This window comes from Ambystoma mexicanum, chromosome 8, assembly GCF_040938575.1.
Source record: "Ambystoma mexicanum isolate Mex_15411 chromosome 8, UKY_AmexF1_1, whole genome shotgun sequence".
In the NCBI taxonomy this organism is placed as follows: domain Eukaryota; kingdom Metazoa; phylum Chordata; class Amphibia; order Caudata; family Ambystomatidae; genus Ambystoma; species Ambystoma mexicanum.
In genome coordinates this window covers 118,195,657-118,213,902 of record NC_090929.1, presented here as the reverse complement: position 1 = coordinate 118,213,902, position 18,246 = coordinate 118,195,657, and the positions used below count along the sequence as shown (strand labels likewise).

Genomic DNA, 18,246 nt, shown 5'->3' with positions numbered 1-18,246 from the left:
ACTCTTGCCCATGCCTGCACTCTTTTTTGTGGGAGGCGGATAACTGAAAAGAGTGGGATTCACTGCAAGAGTACACCCTCTTCTTTAGAGCTTTTATGACGCCTGCCTTCTCTGTCATCTTTCTTTCCCTCAGGGGATGGCTGCTCTGTATCGCCTGAGGATTTAATGGCCTATCAAGCCAGTAACTTGGAAGGGGTATACCCAGCTCCAGAGCGCTCGCTCTGCCTTTGCATTCATAGACTGACAGGAGCTGCATTGCTCTGTGTCATTTTCCACCCCTAAACACAAGACATAAATCTTGTGTGGGTCTGTGATGAACACTTTGGAACTGCAGTCCCGGCAGGGCCCAAATCCTGAAGGCTTAGGCCCACGATACTGGCACTGAAGAAATGCTTTGGACAAGACATGTTCAAAGAACGTGCTGAAAAAAGGAAACACATGGAGCAGAGCGCATGCCATATGTCTAGGAGTGAGGCCCTGGCTTTGGCAATGTGAGTTTATGTCAGCTTTCCCCATATGTTGGACAAAGTGTGGACAAGTCTCCCACCCTGTGGACCTTTCATGAACCCCCTTTTGCTGTTGTCAATGCGTTTGCCTAGGTTTTAGTCTCTTGTCTTGGGCAATAGACTCTTGGCTTGGGCAATGCTTGTTGGTTTTAGCTTTTACCAATTTAGCCCCCTTGATTTTGTGGGCTTACCACAAACTTACCCTTTTAGCATTACAGTAATTTGCCTTGGTTAAAATGTGTTGCCTTTCACTTTGGCAATCACTTTCCTACGTGAGTGTCGCGTTTGCAGCTGTTCAATAGTTTGGTATTCAAAAGTTCCTTTTGAACTTCTTTCAAACCTACACGAGCGTTGCTCACTCACCAAATGCCTGCCTCAGCCATGCAAGCAGGCATGCAGCGCTCCACGGTCACTACAAACCTGTGAACTCACTCGGTAGGACAAGCGCCTCCATTCCCTGCCCTGCTTGCAGGACTCCTGATTCTGTGGCTGCTCTCTTCTCGACAAACGTAATCTGCCTTCGCCCTTACCCCTGCATTTAAAGCTTCTCTTGCTCCGGAGGTCTCCTGATGCACGCCAGCCACCTAAGTAACCCTCTAAGGAAGGAAAACTTTCCTTGCCTTCATGCCCCGCTGTGCAGCCTCAGCAGGACAGGTCCCCAACGGGCAAGCTTCTCTTCTGTACGCTTCCCGCTGTGCGACCTCTGCCCTTCAGACTGCAGGAGGTACAGATACTCTCAGTACCGGCAGCAGCAATCTGCTATGCAGAGGTCCCAATGTCTTCTCTTTCCTCCAGCTTCAGTCTGGGCTGCCTGCACGAGTCACGCTGCTGCTACTTCTTACTGCTACTACTCTTTTCCTGCTCGCTCTTGGCCTGCAACTGAGGAGGTGTGGGGGTTAAGCATCTCGGTCTCCCTCAGGTGTGGGTCATTTGCATTAATAATTTTACTACTCCTGCAACATTGCACATCTTCAGCTCTCTTCCGCGTCCCAATACCTAGGGATTCATGGGACTTGAAGTCCCTAATGACAGTTAGATGTTCTTATTTCAAGCTTGTAGTGCTTGCACTCTTCTCCAGAGATAGGTAAGCCTTTGCGTTGTGTGTGTCTAGCAGAGCCCCTAGAAATGTTTCATTTTTGGCTTGGGAAACAGACATAACCTTTCTCATTTTGGAAATGCCTAGACTGTGTAGGAGATGTACTGTTTCCTGTGTGTGAAGGATGAACTTTTGTACACTTCAACTGTTGTTAGCAGGTCATCCAGATGAGGGTACACTGGGATGCCCTTGCGGCGCAGGTTGATTGCCACCACTACAAGTACTTTGCTGGACACACAGGGTGCCAAAGCAATTCCAAAAGAGCACCTTAAACTGGAAATGTCTTATCTACCTTGAAACAGAGCTATGTGTGATGACTTGAGAAAATTGAAATATGAAAGTATGCATTTTTCACATCCAACGTTGCCATATAATTGCCCCTTTTTAGTAGTGGGATGACCTATGGAAGATTAATCATTTGGAATTCTTGTGGCCCTTTCGTTTGCTGCTCACAGGTCTAAAATGGGCCTTTTTGTTATGCCTTTTTTTGGGGGATCAAGCAAGTAGATAGAGAGTACATGTCCTTGTTTACCTAACCCTGAGTAACTGTTTTGATGGCTACTTCTAGGATCAGTGACTCTTGTTGTAGCACAAGATGGATGCATGTCCTTTTTCTTTATTATGGAGGTAGATTGTGCCGTTTCATTAAAATGTCCATGCAATATCCCTCCTCTACTGTGCATAGTAGCCACATGTCTGTTGTTATTCCCCTACCATGAATGCGTGTAAGAGGTTATTTGTCCTCCTACTGGCAAAGCTCTCACTCATGGAAGACCAAAGTCTGTCTGCTCATGAAATCCAGTGACTCTTTTCTGGCAAGCTGAGCTGACATCTGAGACACGTTCTTCAGAGCCCAACACCACAGCCGCATTGCTGCTCTACATGGCAGGAAGGAGTCTACACCACCTTGTTTGCTGAAGTAGTGCATGGCAACAGTGTTGTTCATCAGAACAAACCTAGATTTGCCTTGTACAGATGCGAGGAAAGCAACCAGGGACAGACTGATTTTCCTCAATTTCAGCAAGTTGATGTGTTCCCGAGACTCAGAGGGAGACAACAGTCCACTCACTGTTCAATCCGACAGGTGAGCACCCCAACCTTTCAGTGGTGCATCAGTGACCAGTTATCTGAGGCTAGTGTTGCCGAAACATACCCTTCCACAGGTTGCATAGCAGGGACCACCATAAAAGCTTGCGAGAAACTAGTAACCTGAGAACCAACAAGTGCTCCTGAAATTGAGAACACTGGCAAAGCAGGAGCCACTCAAGCGAACTTATTTGCAATATGGCCTGTGGGCCAACCAGAATGCAGGAGGCCATGGGACCCCAGCAAGCGCACAAAGGCTGAGGCAGGAACTTGACCCTGTGAATGAAGGATTTTAACCATCTAAGAGATATTCACCACTTGATCCTCGGACGGAAATGCTTTTCCAATGCAAAAGTCCATGTCCGGCCTGAGAAATCAGAGCATGGGATGGCGAATTCTGAGACTTTTTTTAATTCACGGAAAAGCCCAAGCTATGAAACAGACTGTATTTGTGGAACAGATGTCCCGGTGCCTGCTCTGGAGAGGTGGCACGGACGAGCCAGTCATCTAGCTAGAGAAATGAAGGAACTCCCTCCCACCTGCGGTGAGCCGCTACGAACGCCAGTAGCTTGGTGAATACCATGGGTACCGAAGAAAGATCAAACAGCATTACTTCTAAATGGTAACGATGTTGGCCTATGACGAATCCCAGGACCGTTGTGTACTTCACATGGCAGTAAGCATCCAGAAGGTCCAGTGACAACAACCAGTCCTGCAGATCGAGAGCTTGGGCGATCTGGGCCAGAGTTACCATCTTACATTTGTCCTTGTGTAGGTACAGATTCAGTAGTTTCAGTGGCAAAGGGGACTTATTAAGCAGCAATAACACCGCTCTGGCCACCTCTGCAACTCAGTTTGCCTAGGTCTAGGAGCAGTCTGCCTGGCGGAGCCTGCAGGGTCAAAGCTCCTCGCTCTCCTTCATGAGGGTGTTGAAATATTGCCTCATTAGTCCAGAGTACATCAAATCTTGAAATCTCTTGAAGAATCTGTTCTCCCTTGAGAGTTCATGACTGGATGTCCCTAGAGAGGCCCTTGGTGTCCAATTGCTGGGAGTGACAGAAAGAGGAGGGACAAAATGTCCCCTCACACTGGGTGACCATTCCACCAGCGCAGAAAACTGTAGGGGCCCCCGAGCACCGGTATAGGGCAGTAGTTCAGTAGTTGAAGAAATCTGTCTGCGTCTCCCTGTGTGTGCTACGATGTAGCTGGAGATACTTCCTCAAGAAGACACAGGGACAGCTGTGGGATAGTGAGCCATGACCTGGCCTTGGGTGAGGTGTGGCCCTGTCACCATACAGGCGACAGTGTTCCCTGAATTAAACTGAGGAGTGGGGCCTATTGCGGGCCTTCACAGACCCTCGGGTGTTTGCCCAGTAAGCGGAAGAGGGGCGGAAGGAGGTTGGTCTCTGACCATGGTCAGGTGTGAGGTGGAACACCCTCAGGGACAGAGGTCTCTGGTGCCCACCTGGTCAGGAACTGAAGTTCCCTCGGGCCAAAGCCTGGCATTAGTCCATTTTGGGACCTCGGGGCAAGTGCTGGTACAAGTCTCCTCAGACCTCGTGCCATGACACGCTACCATGGTGGCTAAAATCAACCGGCCGAACGGAGCCCTCAAATTTTAGCTAACCCCAGCAATGTCATTGCTTCGACAGGGTGCAGAAGTAGAAACAGCTGGACTTACCCCCTTTTGGATCTGATGAACTGTCCGAGGTTGCTTGGTGTCAGAAACTGAAATAGGTCCTCCCGCTGCCTGAGACAACTCTTGAGGGACTTGTACGAAAGAACATCACATGTTGCTCAGGCACCGGAGCGGTGAAGTGGGACCAAACACTAAGCAAAATGTGTTAGTGTCCGCCACCGAGAATGACCTGCAATACGCGGTGCACAAAGCAAACTACACTTTACCTGACAAATGGGGGGAATCGAGGGGAGAAGACCGGGAAAAAAGAAAAGATTAAGGTTAATACAGGGAAGCAGTGAATAAAGAGAAAGTAAAGAAACAGACTGTGCCCGACCAGTCTAATGTGGAGAAAGCGATTAGAAGGAAGGAGCGCGGGAGGCAGGTGATAGGGTGTGGTGGCACTACATGCACATGGCCTGCTCTCTAAATTCTTAAAGGGGAAGTTGTGCATGGGCTTGCCATGGTTCCTGTCCAGTCCCCACAGTAACTCCTATGAGTACGGAGGAAAGGGAACAGGACATAAGGGTACAAGATATAATACTCCAGTCCTACCACTAGATGGAGGCCTATGCAAAGCACGTGAATCTAAACAGCTTCCCAAGCCTCCATATACTCACACGATTTAGTCTGTGTTGTGCCTAACTCGAAGTAAATATTTGAACCGAGTTGTTTTATGAGAACTACTAGGATAAAGAGTATATTTTTCAGTATACCTGAAAATTGTATTCTCTTGGGTTATCTTTTGGGACTAACTGTACCGATTAATCAGCATTCTTTCCCCCTTTGAGTGAAGCCCAACTGCTCTGCCATAGCTACCTATAGGGTTTGGTCTATATTTTGGATGGAACCCTGTCTTTCCCTCAGGACAAATGGTATCCTACCTCCCACCACAGAGTTGTGGAAAAATCTTGCCATCATACTCTGAGCAACGTATTTACACCCAATGCTTAAATAAACGTTGCCTCAAATGTTGTAGACCTATCCTGCCTGCATACATTCCCTGGCAGGGAGAAGGGAACTCCTTGAGAGGAGCATGACTTATTCAGGGAATACCATGAAGGCAAGCAAGGGAGGCTTAGAATGTTATCGGACAAATGGTGAACAATTGATTACAGGCAAGAAGCAAGCAGATGTTTCCTTTCTGTACTGCACTGCACCGAATCTCTTACTATTAGCAGCCTTCCTTCCGCGCACACGCAGGAATTCACCAGCTGCATAAGGATGCGGATCTAGATCCATGGTTCTAATTTTGAGACCTATACATGTTTATGTATGACCTCATTTGATAAACAAGATAGTATGTACATTAGATTGCAAACGTTTTTGTTGATGCGTAGGTTTTATTTAAACATGTCCCGAAATAAACATTGAAAACGGAAGTGAAATAGACAGAGTGCCCTGGCACACACGGATATCCGGGAATGAGCCTCTTGGTGAACACCCTGAGCAGTGACTAGTAGCCAAAGGGCAATACCCTTTAAACTAGAAACAAACACAAGCCTAGATGTTGTAAATGAGGTATGTCTTGTATAGGCAGTGAAAAGGACAATTAAAAAGATTTTTTTCACTTTGGTATGGTCATGGAACTGCTTTCTAAGGTGAAGCATGTTGTCTGCAGCATGGGCACATCACAGGTCAACACATGTGAACATAATTTGCGTGGAGAGGTGTCCAAAACAGGATGCAAACAGTCTGGTACGAGAAAGAAACAAAAGGGAGTAGAAGCGCATTAAGTTTGGACAACAGGAGCACACTCTGATTCTGCCCTGGCGGGTGAAACACCCACTCCCTACGCAGCAGAGTAATACTGTGAAGCACAGAATCAGATGTCAGGCTAGGGGAGTTCCATCTTGCACTGCTGCCATTTGCATGTTCACCAGGTGCCCTCGATTGGGGAGAGCACAGCACTGTTCCCAGCTCCTGTGCATGCTGGTGTTAATAGCATGCCACGTCATGCTGCCTGGAAGCAACACTCCTTCTGTATGGTGTCCAATGTTTGATGAGCTCGGACTTCTGTAGCGGTCTGCTGGCATTTTGCTCGTCTCTTGACTTGGGTGTCGTGTTCTGCTTGTTACTGCAGTAGCCAGTTTAAAAGTGACAGCCGAATCGTTTGTGTTGAACTCCAGGTCCTAAATACCACTTATTAGTTCTCCATGTGTTCCATTGTCCTTGTTGCATCAGTCTCCCTCTATATTTTATGAAATTCAACATAAACCTGTGCTTGAGACACATGGTGACATGAGCATGCAACTTATGGTATACCCTGACACCAGCTGCTCAGCGGGCAACACCAGTGTTCTAAGATCAGGGGTATGCACCCCAGGGCTCTCTGGATGTTTTGGACTACGACTTCCATGCTACATTACCATTGACTATGCTGGCTAAGGCTGAAAGGGGGTGTATTCCAAAACCTCAAGAGTACCAAACAGTGCCGACCTCTGGACTAGACAGATGCTAGCGTGTCAGAGAATGTAAAGAATACAAAGATATAGCGGTACCATGCATGAAAACAGCTCAAACATGAGCGGACTAGGTTGAGATCAGTGAGTGAAATGAGCAGGATTTTAAAATATGCTATAGCTCAATTCAGGAAAAGGACCATACTACACAGGGTAATGTTCAGCAGCTGCTCTAAAGTGGAATCCGACAGTTACGTACCGAGGCTCTGTTCCAACAATTCACCCAGAAATTGGAAGTGGCTATAATTGAGAAACTTGCCCTGATTCGCCTTCAGAGGGAGTATAAGTATCAGAATTGGACTCAGCAGTCAACCAGGGAGCCCAGGAAGGTGCCATATAATGACGAAATCCAGCATACAGTGGAGTAGAAATGTGCTGGTAGGTTTTGCTTTTAGTAGTATAAAAATGTGGCAGGGTTTCTGGAACACAGTAATGGCTGTATTACCCAACCTTACCACTTTATCTGGTTGTAGCCGCAGAGATGGTTATCATCAGGCCATCCTGCCCTCCAAGTACCTGATTGGCCCTGCAGCCCTTTTGGGACATCATACCAGGGCAGCCCTTGGCTAAGGGCCCCAAGGCAAAGGGTAGCACCTGAAGAAGCAGCTCCAGTCTGTTTGCGCCAATATTCACCTGTAAAGCTTGCCGCTGTCAACCAGCAGCAAGGCAAGTATGGTCTGGGTGGGGAGTACAGTAATTACTGTATTGCAGAAAAGCCCTACAAATCATAACTACATAACATAGCAAACCATTGCTAGCCAGCTACCAAGTAATTTTCCAACCACTGCTGTGTACGCATTCCTAGGAGTTTCCATTTAATGCTACCTTCAACTTAGGTATTTTCACACTTTTCAGGTGTCTCAAATCTAGGTTCTCTCTATTCACCGTTTCTGCAATTTAGGCATGTTTCCCACTTTCCACATCAAATTTAGATAGAATTGTGAAGTTTCGCCATGTGTCACGCTTGGATAGAATTGTGAAGTTTAGCCATGTGTCACGCTTGGATAGAATTGTGAAGTTTAGCCATTGGTCACATAGAAGAACTTAGCGAGTAGCCAATGTACTAACCACCCCTGCTACTACTTCCTCAAATACACCACCCAAACACTATACACGCCCAGCGGGCTAGCCAACCTATACCATAACACACACCCAACACAAGTAACACACACAACATACAATCCCTGACACATGCCCTCACCCTTAAAGACACAAGCCAGTGTGCACAACCTTAAATACCTGCCAACCTACGCCTAAAACACACAGACACAGCCAACATAGCAAGCAGTCACATAGAAAACAACCCAGGCATTGAACCTCACCCGTACAGCTACAACAAGCCAGTGGATGCAACCAGTCTGCAAGTCGGCACACCCACAGATGCCAGTTTCTCCTGGTTCTGGACCTATCCTATCCCTCTTCCCTCACTAACCAACCCTGTCCTCTTTCCTGCAGAACCGCGTGAGCGACTTGAGACTGCCCCTGTGTGATAGCGGTGCGTGGTATAAATCAACATAAAATAATACACAGGTGGAATATGAACATGCTGCCCAATCCATAGCCCCCTCTGCCCCATGCTTACAGGAATTACAGGAAAGCTCTTCATTCAACAACTGGACATTTTGCAACACTTTCATGCTGGTGATATTTATTTTGACCTGGCCCACGATGTCAAAGCTTTTACCTGCAATGTATCGGATTTCTGGCAGACACATCATTAGATCGGGAAACCGGTTTGGTTGGTGTGGGTATTTGTACTCCGTGAAATCCTGGCAAACGTACCAATACCTCTTGTTCAACTGCTCCAGCTGTGAAAGGTTGGATAGGCCACGAATATCTGCATGGGGAGATTTAAGGTTAGTTGTCAGAGATCCAGTAAGCACAAGGCTCTTCCAGCCACAACCAAATGGACGACCCAGAGACATCTATATAAGCAGACTGGCTAATACCCACCCTGCCTAGTCAAGGAGATGGTCCACCGCCTGAGCACAGCACCAATAAGCACGCCACAACCGCAGTGGTAAAGTGTCAAAAACCACAGGTCTGTCCTAATACCCCTTATGCATTCTATGCCTTTGTACTGCTGATGCGTTCCATGCCTTTTTTCCATTCCCTGAAGGCTACCTAGTTTTTAAAGGGATTTATGCCTCATACAGCCCTTTGTGCCTTGTTATGCCTCTCAAAGCCTAGTCACACCTATGCTGCATCACATGCTTCTTTTGTGGCTTCCGTGACTATTTCTGTAAATGTCTTCAAAAACTCTACAATTACCAGCCCCCTACCCATGCCTCCTTTGATACACAAATACACCAAGCCATTTGTGCCTTCCAAGCTGCTTAGGCCTGGTAGGACAGTAATGCATTGCAGAGCTATGCCATGCATAATTTTACTCTGCCGGGCTACCTCAGGTTACAACATGCCTTTCCTGCCTTATGGACCCCTCCCCCCCCTTCGTCTTCACATGACCAGTGCTGTGCTGTTTAATTATTCATAACGACCAATGCCTCCGTACGCTTTAATGAAACTCCTCTTACTGACTTCCGCATCTTCTGATCTGTTGCTATCCCTCCATTTGTACCCGCCATGCCTTTAACGGCATTGCATGACTTGGACCGTCTATGCCTTTTAAAAGACTTCATTTTAATGGGCATAGGTCTGCAATGCAACAACAAAATGCCAAATGTTGATTGATTATTATGCGCTTATACAGCAAGCTTCAGGCCCTGCGCTATCCCTTGCCCTTCCACCAGGCTACACCATCATCAGACAGGACCGCCCCACCCTGGGCGGAGGAGTAGCCCTAATAGCTAAAAACTCCCTTCTCTATCAGAAAAACTGATATAAACACCAGTGACCATCTCCTCACCAAAATCAACCTCTCCAACCAGTGCACCATCACAGTACACCTCATCTACTGACCACCAGGTCCTATAGGTGACTTCCAAACAGCCTTGGCTGACCTCTCTGAGAACTTGAATCAACCAAAGCCATCCTACTTGGTGACCTCAACCTAGGGCTCAATGACCCTTGCGACCCAGCAGCTAAGGCCCTCAATACTGCCCTTGAAACCCTTGGCTTCACCAATACCATTAGTGGACCCACGCACAACTGTCCCATCTCCATCACAGCCAACTCACCTACCCCTTGGTCCGACCGTCATGTCATCCACTTCACCATCCCCACTACCAGAAGCAAAAAGATATCAGAGCCTCCCCTACCCCGAGCCCTCGCAAGAAGTTCCAGGCAATTTACAAGAGACAACTTACTCCCATTTTTATCAGGACCAGTTTTCAGGCCTCCTTTCTTGGCTGACCCAGAGACCCTAGCACGCACCTACAACATAGCTATCAAAGCAGCAGTGGAAGCTATTGCACCACTCAAACTGAGGAAAGGCAAACCTACCAGCCATGCAAATACCTCAGACCTCCTCACACTCCGATCCAAGAAACGTGCAGCACTAACTCTATGGCAAACATCCCACTCAGAGGAAGCCAAACAGACTTCAAATCAATAGCCAAAGAATATAAAAAATCCATAACGAGCGCCAAAACCACATCCTTTCAAACTAGAATCCAAGAAGCCCAATCCAAAACCAAAGAGATATTCTCTATCTTCAGAGACTTAGAGACCCCCACACCTACACCACAGAATTTCATCAAAGACAAAACCTGGTGTGACAAAATCAAATCAGCCATGAACGACAAGCTTAACACCCTTCAATCCAAAATCCAGGCAACAAGGCAAACACTCAACATCTCATCCCCCTCCTCCATACCATCACACCAGCCAGATACCTCTAGCTGCTTCACCTTCAAGGAAATCAAAGTAAGTGACACGACCAATATCATGAAGTCTATCAAAGCTTCCAATTGTAAAGGGGACATCTGCCCTGTGGCACTCATTAAGGACTGTGCAAGCCAACTTAACCCGTTCCTTACAGCCTTTGTGAACTACTCCTTTGCCACAGGCACAGTCCCATCGTGCCTTAAGAAAGCCTGGGTCCGCCCCCTCATCAGAAAACCCACCCTCGATCCCGCTACACCCACTAACTACCGGCCCATCACGACAGTCCCCTTTCTCCTCAAGATACTGGACAAAGCAGCCTACTTACAGGAACAGCAATTTATTGAGGAGAACCAACTCCTTGGGTTGTGTCAGTCATGTATCCGCCAGGACACGGGACTGAGGCAGCCTTACTTGACTTAAAAAACCAAATGGACGACGCAAGAGACTTAGGGAAACCCACTCTCCTCCTAGACCTATCAGCAGCATTCGATCTTGTTGACCACAGGGTCTTTTGCCACCACCTCTTCACCACAGCCAACTTCTCTCCTATTGCTACCACATGGATCACCTCTTTCCTACAAGGCAGGACCATGCAAGTATTCTCTGAAATGGCCTCCGCCTCAGCCACCATCATCCTATGTGGTGTCCCACAGGGATCATGCATCTCACCCACCCTCTACATCTTCACAAAACACATTTCTTCATCTTAGACTCCCTGGGTATCACATATATATACGAACTACGCAGACGATACCCAGATCCTACTCACACTAACAGGGGACTATGACACTGACTCTAACACACTAAACAACATTTACAACACGATCCAAGCCTGGATGGCAAGCAATGGGCTCTGCCTTAATTCAGACAAGACAGAACTACTAATGGTTGGTTCAAAGGAAACCCTCAAGAACCTTGACCCCAAATTCGGCCACCTTATGATCGACAACATTAAAATACCTGTGGCCAGTTCAGTAAAAACACTAGGTGTCTATATCGATTCCAATCTAACAATGACTAAGCAAGTCAATGCCATTGCTTCATCAGCAGCATACCATGCCAAGCTCATGACAGCAGCCAGACCCTTCCTATCCAAGGAGAACTGCATCATCCTCGCCAGAGCGATCACAGGATCTAGATTTGACTACTGCAATGCACTGTTCTAAGGCACTTCCACTAAAAACATGAACAAACTGCAGACAAAACAAAACAACTCTCTACGCGCAACCACAGGTATCCCCAAAAAGGAACACATCACAGCCGTTAGGATACAGGCATATTGGCTCCCAGTCAGAGAAAGAATCCTCTTCCAAACGCTTGCCCTCACCCACAAGTGTATCCACCACACGGATCCACCATACCTCTCTGAAAGAATCCTCCCATCAGCCTCCACAAGACCAACCAGAACACAATACACAAACATGCTCACAGTCCCCAGAGTGAAGAGGGCCCGCGCCGGGGGTGCTAGATTCCCTTACATCTCAGCTCTGCAATGGAACGCATTACCACCACCCCTACGAGGAGAAAGCTCCCACCTAGCTTTCCGTAAAGCCATAAAAACTGTGCTCTTCATCTAAATCCTGCCCAGATGCAACGCTCTGAAAAACTGCACCAACCTTTGTACTGTTCCGCTACTATGTACTATGTTCCGCTTGAATATGCTATGTCAAAAGCACTGCCAACTGTATTGTAGTTGCCACTGCTAACTGTATTGTACCCCATGTCAATTTTGTAACTAAGCAGGACAGAAGTAACAGCGCCGCGATGCCCCTGGGCTGTATTGTGCACTATAATAAATGTTAAAAATGTTAAAAATAAAATAAAGCGCAACCATGCATGGGAGGGGAAGACAAAGTAAACAACACAAACAAGCTTACTAGGCGTGGCACATTCAGGTTGAGTAGTCCATAGATAGGAAGTGTGAAGGGGTGCTAATGGGGATCAATTGCACCCAGTCCAGCCAGAACATGGGTTAAGTGCTAAGAGGTACAACTCTCATGGGTCATAACATATTGCACAGCACTACGGTCATGTTATGAAATATCAGAAAAAAATGTAAATTCACAAGTGGTTGCAAACAATTGACTTGAACGTGGTGGTCCTTACTGTAACACAATTCTAATCCTTCCTTTAATCGCAGCAGCATGTAGGCCCTAACGGAATACCGCCATGGCTCTGTTGCATAAAGATCCAAAACAGGCAGCGGACAAAGTAAAACCAAAATACGGCAACTCCCAAATACAATTCCTCCTGAAGAATGACTGTGCTGGCATTCTCCATGGCGCTGCTTGGTTATGGAAAAAGGTCATGCAATATCTTGTTGCTCCTAATGTACCCATAATCCCAATTGATAAAATGCATGACAGCCTGCAATGTGTAAGTATGAAATCTCAGTGAAAAGACCACTAGCATGGCTTTGTAAAAAGGGTATGGAAACCATTCTCAGATGGGGTGTGAGAACTATCAGGGGAAAATCCAAGGCCAGTTCTACTCCCCCTCTCTCAAGGACGACAGTTATAGTGGAGAGTGGCTTAATTCCTGTCCCCTCCCCTTGTGTCAGACTGTATTTATGCAGTACCCCTTTATATCACACCATGCCACTAAATCAAGATGATCACCAGTTTCTATTTATTCCAGGGTCAACATGCATGAAGTGAACAAAGACAAGCTGTGGCAGAGCAACCCTCCAGCAACACACACGGCTCCAGAAGTCAGAACCAAACATATGGAAAGCAACCCAAAATCATTCCTCGCGCCACCGCCTGAGACAGAGGGACCCATGCTGCTGCAAGCGAAGCCCCGCCACACTCCCTAGTGCGAGCAGCCAGCGGCATGCTCCATAGACCATGAGGGAACAAACAGAGGGGTGCAAAATACCGTACATCTCCTAGGGGAGCTGGGACCAAGACCTAATACGAACTTGGACGGCATCACTATTCCGCTTCGAGCCCACATCGAGAAGAGGGGCAGGGATTAACCAGTTCTTTAAACAGATTGGCCAGGGTGATTTATCAAATGGCAGAAGGTGGGGGACAGCAGAAATGTGTGAGTTGTTCGGGTGAGGTCAGAGTAGGACGCGGTGGAATACCAAGAGACCAGCAGGAGTAAGGAAGAAGCAGAGTGTGGAGGCAATTTCTGGAGCAGGTGAGGTATTAGTGAGTGCAAGTGCTAATGTGTTGTGAGTGTGCTTGAGAGGCTAACAAGCGGCTAGGTGAGGAAGTGTTTGTGCAAGTCAAAAGAGGGTGTCTGAGTAGGTGGCATGGTGGAGTGGTAGTAGCAGTGTGGAGGAGGGAGAAGTTGTAACATCAAAAGGTGGAGGCAGGGCTTATAAGGAGTGAGACAAGTAAGGTGGGTGGAGTTGAAAGGAAGAGAGTGCTAAGAAAGACCAGCAGAAAGTGAAAAGGAGAGGAGTAGGTGGGCATGAAAGAAAGCGGTCGGGCAGTGTGTCTGGATGGTACATCCCAGTAACCACTTTTAGATCGCTAACCCCTGGATAAAGCAGAGAGAATTTAGGAAAACCCAGAGGGAGTTAGTCCTACCTAAAAATAAAACTCAAACAGTCGCAGAGGGTTGGTGTATTCTGTGACCTCCCATTGGTTAAAATGTGTTACACCACAAGCCACTGAAATCCCAGATCAATGCAAATTTCCATTCTGAGACAACGTCCAACCATAAGAGGCCATTCTTATAGCAGATACGTGCAGTGCAAATGGCTCATAACAGTAACAACTGTTCCCGTGCACTGTTAGATTTCAGTCCAAGAGGATCAACCCTGGGAACAGGACCAGACCATGAGAGTACTGCTACCCATCTCCTTACAAGACCACCAGACCATGAGAGTATTGCTACCCATCTGCTTACAAGACCAGACCATGAGATTACTGCTACCCATCTCCTTACAAGACCAGACCATGAGAGTATTGCTACCCATCTCTTTACCAGACCACGAGAGTATTGCTACCCATCTCCTTACAAGACCAACCCAAGTCTGATATTAATAAGGGCATCCTTGCCCGAGACAATAAAGAGGCTGGTGGTGTAGCGCAAGCAAAGATCCATTTCCTGCAGATTCCAAGGGCTGCCAGGCCATTGTGTGGGCATAAGTCACATTACTCAGCTCTTTGTTCCATTCGCTTTGGCACTGGCCCATTAAAACAAATGTTTCTTAGCAAAGAGAAGCAGGTTAAAAGCACGCTAATGGAAGCAGGTCTTAAAACCTTGGCAAAGGAGCAATATTGTTTGTGTTTGCAAACTTCCTCTATTTAGCACAGGCAGCGTGGGGGGTTTCGTGGTTCCAGTTCTCTCGCAGCTTGCACGCAGTCGCAAATACACAGAGCGTGTTGCACATGATCAAAGGGGGGGGGGGGGGGGGTTCGGAAGAACACACTGTATTTCTTCAGGGCGCCAAGTCCATTGCGTGCGCAGAAAGACTTGCGGATCTGGGGTGCATTGTGTGGCAGTAGCGGAGAGGAGAAAGCGCTTTCCTTTCCGTTATTGGGTGGAAATGAACGTGACGTCCCACGTTCCACTTCCATTAGAATCAGATGAAAAAAGTTGAGCGTGTCAGGTGGGCTGCCTTAATTCAGCACATGCAGCCCAAGCAGATAACTAAACATTCGCGGCCCTGGGGGCGCTCTCTCAATTAAGAGGTTGGTGGAAGCTTCTTGGAACACGTGGCAATAAGTCATGTCGGCCTTATCTGGGACCATCGCCTATGTCACAATTCAACCACGTGTGTGAAACGAGCCACACGCGTTCAGTGACACATGTACCGTCCTTGGTGTCATGAAGTATGAAAGGAATTATAAATGGTTCGTGTGAACCGTGTCACCTTCTGAGGAACCGTTTCGCAGGCTCTGCAGAACAACAGCAACGTGCTGGCTTCAAAGTGACCCTTTTGCACACGGTTTCTAAATGTACTTTCTCAAGTGGCGACTTTCCACGCATTGTAGATTTAGAGGCCGCTGTCATCGTCTGAGGAGGCATTCCAATCAGTCTGAAGATGCAACGTCTTGATCCCCTTACGTGTGTTCTAGGCGCTATGTGAAATTAATTAGGCACACAGTTAATTTCGGTGCCCACCGTGAAGAGAAAGTCAGATCGAAATCAGATTGTCACAATTTAGCTGACAACCTCATATGGCAGGACTAGAATTAGAATTAGGGCCTCAATTATCCTTCGCAGCCCATGGCCTGGTCCCCTGGTGGAGGCAGTTCATACAGCATACTCTGCACGTGTGAGCTGTATAAAGGGCGAGTGCTGTACAGAGGCCGCGCACCAAGGGGGTTACAAGTAATGGTGGTAAGGGGAGCGGCAATAGGCAGGGGAGGGGCGGTGGGAGTGGAAGATCAGGGATTGACTTTATGATCTTTGAAGAGTAGGGTATTAAATTCGCTCCTTAAGTGTAGGATGTATTTTATTGTATTTATTCATTGTGCATTTGTTAGGTGCTTATACAGCAAGCCAATTCTGTTTCAAAGAGTGCGCACAGAACAACAGAGAGAGAACATAGATTGAAAACTATTAATACAGTGGAAGATGAAAGACGAACCTACTGTGCCTTGCGAGTTTTCAGAACGTGCAAGTGCAGCGAGAAGGGGGAATGTGGAGGGTGGGGGTAAGTCCTGGAATGTCCGTGCTCATGGTTGAGCAGATCAAGTGCATAGTATGGTAAGTGATATGCGGCCTGGAGCCGCATTGGGTAGAAAGTGCAGGCCTACAGGATTGCGGCCGATGGGTGGTGCGGCAAGTGCTGCGAGGTAGGGAAGAGGCTGGGGCGATTGGGTATCGGAGACCAGGACCCCGAGGATGCATAAGGGCCCTGGCCACCAATCACAGCGACTGTGAGATTAGCAGAGGAGGGAAGAAGGGAATGATGAGGTGAAGGGGAAAGTCTTGAAGAGCCTCTGGAATTTGAGGAAGTCCTGCTCAAGACGAAGAGGAAGCAGAGGCTGTTTTATAAGAGGGAGCCAGCTGAAGAAAGACTGGCCTCGGGCCCTATGTTTAGTGAAATGCTTCACACACCGAGAGTTGGTGCCAGAGAGCCGCAGAGGTCTAAAGGCAGAGTATTTAGTAAGAGAAAGTTGCAGATAGCGTGGTCCCAGGCCCCAGACAACCTTGTGGATGATGCAGAGTGATTTGAATTTAATCTGTGCTTCAACCAGGAGCCAGTGACGAGTTTTTAGGGCAGGAGCGATGCGGTCCCTGGGCTTAAGGATAAAAGATAAGTCTTGCTGCCCTATTCTGGATTAGCTGGAGGGGTCGTAAAGTAGAAGAAGGTAGATTCAGGAGAAGGCTATTGTAGTAGTCAAGCTTAGAAATAAACAGGGCTCGGGTAACATTGATCTCCTGGGGGAAAGTGAGAAAAGGGAAAATTCCTTTGAGAAGAAACAGTTGAAAGTGGGACTTCTTGTCAATGTCCTGAGTGTGAGGGAGGAAAGAGAGGGGAGTCGAGAGGACTCCAAGGTTTCTGGCTCCAGAAGAAGGAGCAGGGGAGAACCCATGGAGGATGGCCAGAGTGAGGGGACAAAGAGTGAGCAGGGGTCCCAATGGGAATGATCTCAGTCTTGCTGGCATTGAGGCAGAGATTGTTGGAAGTACGCCAGGAATGGATGGCCGCTAGGCAGTCGGGGACAATGGAAGATGCAAGAGGGTCAGCAAGAAGTTGGAAAAAGAATTGTGTCTCATCAGCATAGCACTGCAAGTTGGCGGAAAAGGAGGATATGAGGAGTGCTAGCTGAGCAAGGTAAGTGTTGAAGAGCCAGGGGGAGACGTCTGAGCCCTGGGGGACACCACAGGTGGAGAAGTACTTGAGGAGAAGGTACCCAAAATGACTTGAGACAAATGGTCAGTTAGGAAGGAGGTAAGCCAATCCAGTGCCCGCTCTGAGATACCGAGGGTATCATGGACCGGTTTTTTGAGGATGGGATGGTTAAACGTATCGAAGGCAGAGGAGAGATCGAGTAGGATGAGGACAGCTGGAGAGTTAGACTCCAGAGAAGTGAGCAGTTCTTCACGGGTGTTCAGAAGAGCCGTTGCAGTGCCTTTGGATGCTCAGAATCCAGATTGATTGTCCTGGAGACCACCAACAAGTTCAGTGTGTAAGATAAGTTGGGGGGAGGCCAGCTTCTTCAGCAGTTTCCAAGGAAGGGGGATAGAAATGGGGCAGCAGTTGGCTGGACAGGTAGGGTCTGCTGAAGGTTTTTTCAGGATGGGGCGCACAAGTGGGTGCTTGAGGGAGGATGGGAAAGATCCAGTGGCAAAAGACTGGTTGCAGAGATCAGCAAGTACAGGGGCAAGAGATCCAATTTTGTCATCGATGGTTCTGGAGAAGCAAGGGGAAACCTGTTTGGAAGAGATGCTCATGAAGCAGACAACTTTGGTGACTTCTTCAGGTGTGACAGAGGAGATGCGAGAGGAATCAGGGTGAGAAGCCATAGGAGTTAAGGGAGTGAGGGAGGGGTTGGGCAGGAGGGTAGCAAGGGTGCTCAGGATGCCCAGTGTTTTAGTGGTGAAGTATGTGCAATACCTCCTTTTTGATCCTTCAGTAATTTATTCGGTCTGTGAGCTTTTTTGGTGACATACTTCAGCACCCCCTCCTAATTAGTGGCTCATAATGGTATGGAAATGCCA

At 47.7% G+C, this 18,246-nt stretch overlaps 1 protein-coding gene across 2 annotated transcripts in view; it reads right to left on the bottom strand.

Moving 5' to 3' along the window:
* NR6A1 (nuclear receptor subfamily 6 group A member 1) overlaps window positions 1-18,246 on the bottom strand; it is a 1,456,199-nt gene that overhangs the window by 18,493 nt on the left and 1,419,460 nt on the right. For both annotated transcript variants that reach the window (XM_069609446.1, XM_069609447.1), the window contains one exon: window positions 8,513-8,665. In XM_069609446.1, the coding sequence (XP_069465547.1) occupies window positions 8,513-8,665 (153 nt within the window). The remainder of the gene's footprint in view (window positions 1-8,512; window positions 8,666-18,246) is intronic.